Genomic DNA, 13,481 nt, shown 5'->3' with positions numbered 1-13,481 from the left:
GGCGGGTTACGTTGAAGTATCGAATTATGTGGTGGCGAAACTAAATAGATGATAGATGAAACTAAATAGATGATGAAAGTTAAAAGATAATAGGCATTTGTTTAAGTATATTTACCACATTAGTGTACCCCTAAATCTACTTTCACGACCAAATTTGTGCTCAGAAAAGAACATTTTGTATTCTATTGAATTTGTAACCCCATGATAATATTGGTTGGGAATGTAGGTTTGTAGGAATGTAGACGTACATCCACTACATGAAATAAACTCTGAAATATCAAACTGGGACTCATTCAGTCGAAAATTGTGGCAGAAACATGAAAAAATTACGAATATACGAATCGTCATTGAATCATACTCATTCTGCTTTTAATTATGAGGTGGACAAAACTAAATACAACGCAGCATAGTATTCTTAACGTTGGAAATACAAATTCTAAATTACGGCTCATTTGATCATGGGGCTATTAAAGATGTTCTATATCATATAGGTTTTTAACACTCAAATTAAAAACCATGGCTGAAAAATTAGCCTGATCTATTCAAAATATCTAACCGACGGTAGGTGAACATGAAAACGGCTGGACCGATTTGCATAAATTTTTGTACAAACGTTCATCATACCCCGAGTTAGGTTTTTAAAGAAAAAATATTGACCACGCCTACTTTTAGGCCCACTATCTTGATTTATCTAAAATCTTTATATTTGCCAGATAATGAAGATGTTGGTTTGAAAATTATTACACGAGATACTGCTGACTTTCCCTCCAACCTTAGGGATTTATTTTGGGGCTAGGGAACTGACCACGCATACTTCTAATCTATCTATATATAAGAAAGTTGCGTAGTAAGCTTATAACTCAAGAACCGCTGATGTGATTTTAACGATTCACACAAATTCGGAATTGTCTTTTGCGTAAAAATGTGAAATTTTAAAATTTTCATTTTGACTTTTAAAGAGTACAATAGTAATGTTTTATTTTGCATGATTTTTTTTCCATTTTGACTTACTATTTCGGAATGTACATTGTTTGTTTTATTTTGCATGATTTTTTTTCCATTTTGACTTACTATTTCGGAATGTACATTTGTAGTGTTTTTTTTTTTTTTTTTTTTGAATTCTAATATGATGTGTTGTCTTTTTGGGTAGTAGACCTGAATAGATGATGTCAAAATAATTTGACGTGGTCAAAAAAAAAAAAAAAAAAAATTGCGTAAAATGTGCCAATAAAAATATAAAAGAAAAAATCATTTTGGCGTGAAATTTTTTCAATTTAAAAACTATATAGAAGTGTACATTTTTTATTGTTTTGAATTCTGAATGAATAATATTAAAAATGAAATAGAACGCAATACGATGTTAAATGGCGATCTTTCATGTCTGAAATTGGTATTTAGCTTTCAACTCCAGGATCTACATCGTGCTTCAGCTGGAAGATGCGAACACATTTAAACAAACAAAAAATAACCGACAAAACGTTTTTGGGCTCATTTCAAAACGTGGACCTACCTACATCTTTCGCATGACAATAATCCGTCCAATGAGAACTCAATATGCAAAATTCATTGGGACTGCAATCAGTGAAATACCGAATATAAAGGGCGCAAAAAATAAGAGGGAAAAGGATTTCTATTCTTTCAGAAATTCTTCCTATACTTTAATGATACCTTAAATCACTTTTGCAGTTCATGATATGAGTCATAACCCCCCGATAAGGATACAACCCGATTTCATACTAATTTCGGCAAATGTTGGTAATTTGGGAAGAAACCATCCATGCAAAAACTGATCACGTTTTCATAACCATCATATGATTTAAAGAACCGGACATTTGTTTAATCGTCTTTGAATTATACTATGATAAAATATATGGAAATTATGGGGTGTGCAACGCGCAATTTCAATGACAAATAATTCATATTACTTTAAAAACAAGTAAAAAAATAGTTCGGCCGGGCGGAATTATTATTATCATCCACCTTAGGGTAAAGGAAACATTTTTATATAAAAGTATCTGAATTCAAGCGTGTTTCACTTTAAACTTCATATACCAGTAAGACTGTTTGGATAATGCAGTTAACTTATCAAAAAAACGAAGTGAATGAGGCCGTTATATGGGGCCATACCAAAGCGGGAACCTCTGTGGACAATTTTGTACTTCAAGAATTGTCATCTATCAAACCTTCTAAAATACCAAATTTGAAACAATTATACGCGTAAATGTGTGGATTATCAACATACCCAATATAGGTAGGTATTGGTATATGTGTTCGACAAATCCGAGAAGAAATGTAGCAAAAATCATTAAAATACCGAATTTTAGAGAGATGCCGTTATATGGGGACTATACCAAAACGTGGACCGATAGATCATTTTTAATACCACAGACATACAGACGGACAAATCGACTTAGAATTTTATGCTGATTATGAATATGTATGTATATTTTATGAGGTCTATGACGAACATTTAGGGATGTTGCAAATGGAAGGAAAAGTTAATATACCCTCCTTTCCAAGGTGGATGATATAATAAGCATTAAGACTAAAATTACGGGCCAAATTTAGAAGTTTTGCAAACATCATGCAAACATTTTTCATTTTTCATTTCAGAGACTCACTAAAAAATCATACCAAATTCATTTATTTTATTGATAACTTGGATTTTAAGGAAAATATATTAAAGGCATGTTTCAACATCAATTTATATATTATATTCCATTTTATGCTACAATTCAGCATTTTCTATGTTGTGTGCTTCTGGTATTGGATTCACACTGATGGTTGGTTTTCGGTTTTAAAATAAATTCAAAATATCTTGAGAGAAACAGAACTGACTGCTTTTTACGGTTAAGCAATCACTACTGATTATAAAAGCTCAGAAGGTTTCCCAAAAGTTTGCGGATAGGATTGTTGCCTTATTAACAACAAACTACAACTTAGCACCAGCGTTCGAAAATAAACATTATGGTACAGTACCATAGTGTTCTGTACCGTACCAAGGTGGAGTGGTACACTACGATAGTGTACCGTACCGGAACACAACCCTTAAAAATATTTTAGTGATACTATACCGGAGCACAACGATAATCGTACTGTACCGCAGTCGGAGCACTAAAAATCGTAGTGTTCCGCAGTCGGAGCACTACAAAATCGTAGTGTTCCGCAGTCGGAGTACTACAAAATCGTAGTGTACCACATGGCGGAACATTAAAAAAATAATGTACCGCTAGTGTACCACATGTTTGTTGTTTACGATTTGGGGAAAAATTGAATGTTTGATGTTTTTGATAATGTAAATATAAATAATACAATTCAATATTATGAAAATAATTGCTGGATTTATTTTCTTTTTATACTTGAAGGAAGTTTAGAAATATGAGATTAGGTAGAAGGGATAAAAAGGAAAATTAAATTGAAAAATTAAATTCTCCGTGAAAAAGGGTATTTTAGTGGTTGCCACAAGTCTGTATGGATACGCCTGAAATTCGGCCTATTGCGTTATATTAACCACTAAAAAATTCTACGAATGAATGCAAGAATATGGGTATTAAAAGTTAGTGCCATAAAATTGTATATTTTGGTAAAAGGTCAAGTTTGTTTTATTATCTAGGTGGGCCGCTAAATGAAAACAATGAATGTATGTTTTTGCAAAAAATTAAATATTTGTATGTATTTGCTAGTATGGCTGAGGGTTTAAAATCAGTTTTATGATTTAGTCTTAAATAAAACCAAACATTGTACAGGTACCACATCAAAATATGTGCCGATATCCAGAATATAGTTTGCCACAATTTCGCATCGGAGTACAGGTAGTCTTATTATTATTAAGAACAATATTTGTTACAATATATACAAAAAAGCCGATATCCTGCTGTTTAGTTCTTCTCAAACGTTCAGCACATAATAGCAAAAATGCCGCGACCTAAAAATATTATTCTTTTAGATATGTTCAATACAAATGAGTCAAACGAAGTTGTGTGTAACTTGCAAAGTTGTAAGAACAAGATTTTAAGTGTACATTCCGGAAATATAGAAAGACACTTAAAGAGATCACATCCTGAGCAATATGCAAACTATATTGAACAAAAACGGGCAATGAAATTACAAAATTGTGTTAACGAAGTATTACTGGGAAGAAATGTAAATCCGAGGAACATCGAACTAGCAATAGTGGAACTATTCACCAAAAATGGACGTCCTCTGCACATGGCCGAAGATAGGGCCTTCAAAATTTTTATGGAGCCAGTTTTAAGTTTGCTCGGAATAACAGTCAATGAGCATAAAATAATGAAACGAATTATCGCATTTTCCACAAATATTAAAACAGAAATATCTAATGATTTAAAAGGGACATTGTTTTCTCTTAAGATTGATGTAGCAAACAGGTGGGATTTGAGCATGCTCGGTATAAATGTTCAATACATCAAAAATGGTAAAATCATTGTTAAAACATTGGCAATAAAAGAGCTGAAATCAAGTCATACCGGTGAAAATATAAAATCTATTATATTGGAAGTTCTAAAAGAATATGGTGTTGATGTACGCAACATTTTTACCATTACAACCGACAATGGATCTAACATGTTAAAAACGGTAAAAGTGCTGAGTTCGGAGTTTCAAATGCTTATGGAAGAGGAATCTCAGGATAGCGAAGAAGAAGTTGATTGTGAAATATCGATTTATGAAATTGAGTCCATCGATTTTAATATATCCTCACACCATATTACTAACAATTGTTGTGGTGCCCATACGCTGCAGCTGTGTGTAAATGATGTTCTAAAACAGCCTACAATAAAAGAAAAAACTGAAAACCTAAGACTCGTAGTGAAAAAACTTCGAAGTAAAACGTATATGAGTATTTTTAAAAATGGGCTCCACAAGAAACCTATAATTGACTGTATAACAAGATGGAATTCAACATACAATATGATTGAAAGACTGTTGGAAATAAGAGAAGTTGTAACTACATTAAGCAAGGATAATTCGAAATTATTCATTAGTTCTGCTGACTGGTCTTTCGCAAGTGAATTTGTTGGAATATTTAAACCTATTTACACAGCTACAATGAAACTACAAACTGAACAGCTGTGTTATAGCGAACTATATATTGTAATAATGGATATTACATTCCAAATAGATGCTTTACCAAATACCGAAATGAAAGTGATACTGAAAGAATCATTGAAGACGAGAATGGATAAACTTTTTGATAACGAACTTTTCAACGCATCCATGTATTTGGATCCACGTATGAAAGTCTGTATGGCAATCGAACAGAAAACAAGAGCGCAGATGTACATAGTGTCGTTATATAAGCAAATATACTCAAAAGAAGGTACGTTTGCTATATTAATACCAAAAATACATACATATGTTTTTAACTATTACCCTTATTTCTACAGATTCTACAACAGACAATAAGGCCTGCACAATACTGGATGAAACTCCATCAACAGTACTACATGCACAGAGTTCTTCAAACATTGATAATTTTGAATCCGATCTATCCACTTATGAAAGAAAATCTAGATTGCCATTAAATGCAAATGTTTTAGAATATTGGGATTCTTTAAACATTATTAGTGGCATTGCGAATATTTTACTGGAAATACCATCAACACAAGTAAGCGTGGAACGCTTATTTTCAGCTATGAAATATATGTTATCCGATCAGCGCAATTGATTGTCCTGTTAAATTTAGAGCATATATTAATGGTAAAAGTCAATGGGATTTTTAATTACCAGTTGGGATCAGATTAAAGTTCTTACTGGTGTACTTATATTTTTAGTTTATTACATTTTCTTTTTTTACTTTCTATTTATATTATGTTTATTATATTTAACTTGTTTAATTAATTCAATTTTTATTAAAAAAATACATTTATGTAATAACAATTAAATACTTATAAATAAATCAGTATTAAGTATGTCTCATTGACATATGACAGTACGTTGTTTTATTTATTCTTTAATTTCCACTTATCCAAAGAGTGATACTAATATCGAATTTTGTGTAATTTTGCAAAGTTGGATAATCTTTAATTTCTTTTATTATAATAATTTTATTCATTTGCAATGCTACATACTAAAAAATCAAACTTTTAATATTATTTTCCCAAATCATAAAAAAGCATATTGATGCCAATACATTTTTTAATCGCAATCGGTGCACTAAAAAATCGTAGTGTACCATGATCCGGAACACTACTATTTTTTAGTGCTCCGACTGCGGTACACTACTATTTTTTAGTGCTCCGACCAGTGTTGCCGTTTTTGGCGTTTCCGTCCAAATTTGGGCGGAAAAAAGATAAATTTTGTGGTTTGGGCGGAATTTTTCCATATTGGGTACAAATTTCTTTTTCACTGTTTATTTATACGTAATTTAATTTTTTTTATTACTAACTGAATTTTTTATTTTTTTTTTTTATTGAGATTAATCGTTATTTATTTTATAGATTTTTGTTAAGTTTTTTAATAATATATATAATGCATTAGGCTATATTCGTGCGGGGCCGACCATGTGATACCCTACAATACTACAATATGTTAGAAGCCCCCTCATATCCAAATCCATTTTGGAAGATTTCGCTTTTGAAATTATGTCACGGAGCACTGCCCAGATATTACCCTTAGCATTTTGTCCAGGGACATTTTCCTAATATTTATGCACTCCGTCGTGCTGTTAGTTTTTGTGGTCCATTTTACGGCTAAATATATTCCAATGGTCATCCAAAATGCCAGAATTCTACCCTGTGCTTACCTATCTTCTCAGGCGTGTCGATGGCTTCAATTGTGTGATCAGGAAATTTTTTTCTGTTTTTGGTTCATTTAAACCCCTAAATATATTGCGATCATCTCCAAAAGCAAGAGGCCCCTCTGAGTCTCCAAATTTAGACTCATCTATATGATTTGCTTGTCAATTCGTCAACGAAATCAGCATAAAAGCCAGAAGTTCGCCTATTGTGTATTGCCTGTAAGTAATGTTGGTATTTTTTTACACAAAAGTAGTGATCCATTCTACCCGCTGTCCTAAGCTCTAACTTCATGCAAGATTTCGTGTCCTTAGGTTTATATTTGGTACCTTTATAACGGCTGCAAAATCAGGAACATTTTTAATTGCTGGTCAATTTCAACCCCTAAATATATTACGGACATCTTTGAACACAATAGGCTAAGCCCTTCTGAGCCTAACCCTACCTTTGTGAAAAATTTCGTGAGGATCGAACGATAATTGCAATCTGTATATAAATAATAACCCTAACCTGTGTTGTAAAGTGAAAAAATATTACAAAACAAATACTTCAATATTATAAGTCAATTTGAAAAAATCGCATGCGATAAAAAATATGAAAAAAATAAAAAAATGTCACAAAATACTACAAAATCTATATGAACATCATTATTGGTATCTTTTTATGCGATTTTTTAGTATTTATACTTTAATGCCACAAGGGCATTCTAAATTGACAAAATTTGTCAAAATCGCTCCAGCCATTCTGAAGATATAAGCATTCTAGCTGACATCCCCTTCCTTTGTATATATACATTGTATATATTTCTCTATATATATATCCGATATTTTTACTATCGGCATCTACGTAACGGTCAGAATTGACCTGTTTGTCTATTTGTGATTTCGCCGGCAGTAAAAATATTCGCGGATTAATGGAAAATTTGACTTTTATTTATCGCAAATGCTATGGTCTACTAAACCACTAAATATTACCCGATGACCATCAAAATTGGAAGGCTTCTGCCCAGTCCAAAATCTAGCCCCATGCTAAATTTCGCTTCGATTGGTCTATAATTGTGACCTGTAGAGCAACTGCAAAATCAGGGAATTTTTCAGTTTTTGGTCCATTTCAACCCCTAAATATTATGCGATCATCTCCAAAAGACCTTAACCCCAGCTACATTCTAAATTTCGTGAAGATCGGGCCATAATTGCGACCTTTAGAGTGATTACAAATTAACATGGACAGACGGACGGATGGACATACATAGCTAGATCGACTCAGCTCGGCTAGATAGGAAGATCCATATATACTTTCCTATGTGGGAAACCAATATTTCGTGGTGTTACATAATTTTTGGCCCAATCAAAGTTATAATACCCCCAACACATAGTCTTGTAGGGTATAAAAACCTGAATAATAATAATGACTTTAAAGTATTTAATACATTGAATTCTTGTATTATGTTACTTTTCAAATATATAATATATATATATATATATATATATATATATATATATATATATATATTATATATTTGAAAAGTAACATAATACAAGAATTCAATGTATTAAATACATTAAAGTCATTATTATTATTCAGGTTTTTATACCCTACAAGACTATGTGTTGGGGGTATTATAACTTTGATTGGGCCAAAAATTATGTAACACCACGAAATATTGGTTTCCCACATAGGAAAGTATATATGGATCTTCCTATCTAGCCGAGCTGAGTCGATCTAGCTATGTATGTCCATCCGTCCGTCTGTCCATGTTAATTTGTAATCACTCTAAAGGTCGCAATTATGGCCCGATCTTCACGAAATTTAGAATGTAGCTGGGGTTAAGGTCTTTTGGAGATGATCGCATAATATTTAGGGGTTGAAATGGACCAAAAACTGAAAAATTCCCTGATTTTGCAGTTGCTCTACAGGTCACAATTATAGACCAATCGAAGCGAAATTTAGCATGGGGCTAGATTTTGGACTGGGCAGAAGCCTTCCAATTTTGATGGTCATCGGGTAATATTTAGTGGTTTAGTAGACCATAGCATTTGCGATAAATAAAAGTCAAATTTTCCATTAATCCGCGAATATTTTTACTGCCGGCGAAATCACAAATAGACAAACAGGTCAATTCTGACCGTTACGTAGATGCCGATAGTAAAAATATCGGATATATATATAGAGAAATATATACAATGTATATATACAAAGGAAGGGGATGTCAGCTAGAATGCTTATATCTTCAGAATGGCTGGAGCGATTTTGACAAATTTTGTCAATTTAGAATGCCCTTGTGGCATTAAAGTATAAATACTAAAAAATCGCATAAAAAGATACCAATAATGATGTTCATATAGATTTTGTAGTATTTTGTGACATTTTTTTATTTTTTTCATATTTTTTATCGCATGCGATTTTTTCAAATTGACTTATAATATTGAAGTATTTGTTTTGTAATATTTTTTCACTTTACAACACAGGTTAGGGTTATTATTTATATACAGATTGCAATTATCGTTCGATCCTCACGAAATTTTTCACAAAGGTAGGGTTAGGCTCAGAAGGGCTTAGCCTATTGTGTTCAAAGATGTCCGTAATATATTTAGGGGTTGAAATTGACCAGCAATTAAAAATGTTCCTGATTTTGCAGCCGTTATAAAGGTACCAAATATAAACCTAAGGACACGAAATCTTGCATGAAGTTAGAGCTTAGGACAGCGGGTAGAATGGATCACTACTTTTGTGTAAAAAAATACCAACATTACTTACAGGCAATACACAATAGGCGAACTTCTGGCTTTTATGCTGATTTCGTTGACGAATTGACAAGCAAATCATATAGATGAGTCTAAATTTGGAGACTCAGAGGGGCCTCTTGCTTTTGGAGATGATCGCAATATATTTAGGGGTTTAAATGAACCAAAAACAGAAAAAAATTTCCTGATCACACAATTGAAGCCATCGACACGCCTGAGAAGATAGGTAAGCACAGGGTAGAATTCTGGCATTTTGGATGACCATTGGAATATATTTAGCCGTAAAATGGACCACAAAAACTAACAGCACGACGGAGTGCATAAATATTAGGAAAATGTCCCTGGACAAAATGCTAAGGGTAATATCTGGGCAGTGCTCCGTGACATAATTTCAAAAGCGAAATCTTCCAAAATGGATTTGGATATGAGGGGGCTTCTAACATATTGTAGTATTGTAGGGTATCACATGGTCGGCCCCGCACGAATATAGCCTAATGCATTATATATATTATTAAAAAACTTAACAAAAATCTATAAAATAAATAACGATTAATCTCAATAAAAAAAAAAAATAAAAAATTCAGTTAGTAATAAAAAAAATTAAATTACGTATAAATAAACAGTGAAAAAGAAATTTGTACCCAATATGGAAAAATTCCGCCCAAACCACAAAATTTATCTTTTTTCCGCCCAAATTTGGACGGAAACGCCCAAAACGGCAACACTGGTCGGAGCACTAAAAAATAGTAGTGTACCGCAGTCGGAGCACTAAAAAATAGTAGTGTTCCGGAGTCGGAGCAATAAAAAATGTAGTGTTCCGCAATCGGTGCACTAAAAAATCATGGTACACTACGATTTTTTAGTGCACCGATTGCGATTAAAAAATGTATTGGCATCAATATGCTTTTTTATGATTTGGGAAAATAATATTAAAAGTTTGATTTTTTAGTATGTAGCATTGCAAATGAATAAAATTATTATAATAAAAGAAATTAAAGATTATCCAACTTTGCAAAATTACACAAAATTCGATATTAGTATCACTCTTTGGATAAGTGGAAATTAAAGAATAAATAAAACAACGTACTGTCATATGTCAATGAGACATACTTAATACTGATTTATTTATAAGTATTTAATTGTTATTACATAAATGTATTTTTTTAATAAAAATTGAATTAATTAAACAAGTTAAATATAATAAACATAATATAAATAGAAAGTAAAAAAAGAAAATGTAATAAACTAAAAATATAAGTACACCAGTAAGAACTTTAATCTGATCCCAACTGGTAATTAAAAATCCCATTGACTTTTACCATTAATATATGCTCTAAATTTAACAGGACAATCAATTGCGCTGATCGGATAACATATATTTCATAGCTGAAAATAAGCGTTCCACGCTTACTTGTGTTGATGGTATTTCCAGTAAAATATTCGCAATGCCACTAATAATGTTTGAAGAATCCCAATATTCTAAAACATTTGCATTTAATGGCAATCTAGATTTTCTTTCATAAGTGGATAGATCGGATTCAAAATTATCAATGTTTGAAGAACTCTGTGCATGTAGTACTGTTGATGGAGTTTCATCCAGTATTGTGCAGGCCTTATTGTCTGTTGTAGAATCTGTAGAAATAAGGGTAATAGTTAAAAACATATGTATGTATTTTTGGTATTAATATAGCAAACGTACCTTCTTTTGAGTATATTTGCTTATATAACGACACTATGTACATCTGCGCTCTTGTTTTCTGTTCGATTGCCATACAGACTTTCATACGTGGATCCAAATACATGGATGCGTTGAAAAGTTCGTTATCAAAAAGTTTATCCATTCTCGTCTTCAATGATTCTTTCAGTATCACTTTCATTTCGGTATTTGGTAAAGCATCTATTTGGAATGTAATATCCATTATTACAATATATAGTTCGCTATAACACAGCTGTTCAGTTTGTAGTTTCATTGTAGCTGTGTAAATAGGTTTAAATATTCCAACAAATTCACTTGCGAAAGACCAGTCAGCAGAACTAATGAATAATTTCGAATTATCCTTGCTTAATGTAGTTACAACTTCTCTTATTTCCAACAGTCTTTCAATCATATTGTATGTTGAATTCCATCTTGTTATACAGTCAATTATAGGTTTCTTGTGGAGCCCATTTTTAAAAATACTCATATACGTTTTACTTCGAAGTTTTTTCATTTTTGGCCCAATCAAAGTTATAATACCCCCAACACATAGTCTTGTAGGGTATAAAAACCTGAATAATAATAATGACTTTAATGTATTTAATACATTGAATTCTTGTATTATGTTACTTTTCAAATATATAATATATATATATATATATATATATATATATATATATATATATATATAAACTTGAAGTAAAATAACATAAAATTTTTATTTTTTTATTTTTTAGTGGTACTGTACCGGTACATTACACTATGTTAGTGTACTGTTTATTTTCGAACGCTGCTTAGCACTAACTCGTTTGAATAATAATTGATGACAAAAATTGTTGCACCACTTATCGTATTGATATGTCAATGACAGATTTCATGTTTTATTTTCTGTTTTATTTCAATTTATTTTTCTCCCCTTTTTATCGGAGCGCAATTTCAGCGCACTAACGCACCACCTCGGATTAACACATATGATAAACGTACTACTCTCTCACCACTATGAAACCCTAAAACTCGCTTATAATGAAGCTTGCTAGCTTGTTTCCACATTCTAGCCCTACTTATTACACGTCCATCGTGGTCGGTTGAACAACTGCCTAATTATAGTATAACATTACAAAACAAGCATTTTAATCAACGATTGTAGACAATTGACGTGTCCCACGGCTTTATTTTAGTCTAGTATATGCATATGTTTATAATTCCCACGACTGTATCTACTTTATTATTTTTTGGTATTTTGCAATGTACGTTTAACATAAAACCGTTTAAAAGTTGATTACCCTTTTTTATTTCAAACCCTACACACATAGTGATAAGGCCCATAGTTACTTTTGAGGATATTCATAGAATCACTTTCTGAGTCAATTTTGATCTGATTGAAATGAAATTCTACAAACAATATTTGTTTGGCCCAAAGACGAACCCCATTGAAATTGGTGATAATCGAATCAGATTTAGATATAGCTCCCACATATCTTCAACCGATTTCCAGTTAATTGTGCACCAAATGGCTAATATAAGCCCAAATGGCCTGTATTTCGGTACATTCCACCGAATTCAGTCCAGAGGGAAATAAATAAAATTTGGAGAAAATCGGTTCAGATATAGCTATAGCTTCCGTATATGTGTTTTATCCTATTTGGGGTTTAAAGTCTCTCACTAGCGTAATATGCATTCCACAACAATGATCTTGGGTACCAGACACAGCTCTGAAATAGGCGTATCAAATTTTGTCAAGATTGGTTCAGATTTCGATATAACTCCCATATATATCCTCCACCGAATTCGTGTTAATTGTACATCAATAGCCAATATCAGCCCAAATATCCTGCATTTTGGTATATCCGATCAAATTCAGTCTAGAAGCAAGTATATTAATTTTGGTGATTCGGTTTAGATATAGCTATAGCTCCCATACGTGTATTTCATATGATTTGGTGTTTAAATCCCTCACTTTCGTAATATGCACTCCAGAAGAATGATATTTGGTGCCGGACACCAGATACTGCTTTAAAATTATTCTGTCAAATTTTATTGAAATCGGTTCCCAGCTATATCCTACTCCCATACATATTTTTATCCGATATCAAATTTATTGCACACCAATATCAGTCCAAAAATCCTGAATTTGGGTACATCCGACCGAATTCAGTATAGAAGCAAGTGCATCGAATTCGGAGAAAGTCGGTTCAATTATAGCTATAGCCCCCAAATATATGTTTCATCCGATTTGGCGTTTAAGTCCCCTAAATTCGTAATATGCATTCGACAACAATGATATTT

At 32.2% G+C, this 13,481-nt stretch overlaps 2 protein-coding genes across 2 annotated transcripts; one reads left to right on the top strand and one right to left on the bottom strand.

Annotated features, from left to right (window-relative positions):
* Positions 1–2,641: 2,641 nt before the first annotated feature.
* On the top strand, positions 2,642–5,770 carry LOC131802660 (uncharacterized). Its single transcript, XM_059123049.1, has 2 exons — positions 2,642–5,338; positions 5,406–5,770. Exons 1-2 carry the CDS (start codon positions 3,916–3,918, stop codon positions 5,684–5,686), a joined length of 1,704 nt encoding a protein of 567 aa, XP_058979032.1. The 5' UTR covers positions 2,642–3,915; the 3' UTR covers positions 5,687–5,770.
* Positions 5,771–10,766: 4,996 nt separating this feature from the next.
* On the bottom strand, positions 10,767–11,724 carry LOC131802629 (uncharacterized). Its single transcript, XM_059123002.1, has 2 exons — positions 11,199–11,724; positions 10,767–11,131 (listed from the first exon to the last, which is right to left on the bottom strand). The coding sequence occupies exons 1-2, from the start codon at positions 11,707–11,709 to the stop codon at positions 10,851–10,853; spliced, it is 792 nt and encodes a 263-aa protein (XP_058978985.1). The 5' UTR covers positions 11,710–11,724; the 3' UTR covers positions 10,767–10,850.
* Between the last annotated feature and the right edge of the window lie 1,757 nt (positions 11,725–13,481).

The sequence above is a fragment of the Musca domestica genome, unplaced genomic scaffold, assembly GCF_030504385.1.
Source record: "Musca domestica strain aabys unplaced genomic scaffold, Musca_domestica.polishedcontigs.V.1.1 22, whole genome shotgun sequence".
NCBI lineage: Eukaryota > Metazoa > Arthropoda > Insecta > Diptera > Muscidae > Musca > Musca domestica.
Note: the sequence above shows the minus strand (reverse complement) of the source record. Positions and strands in the feature narration are given on the sequence as shown.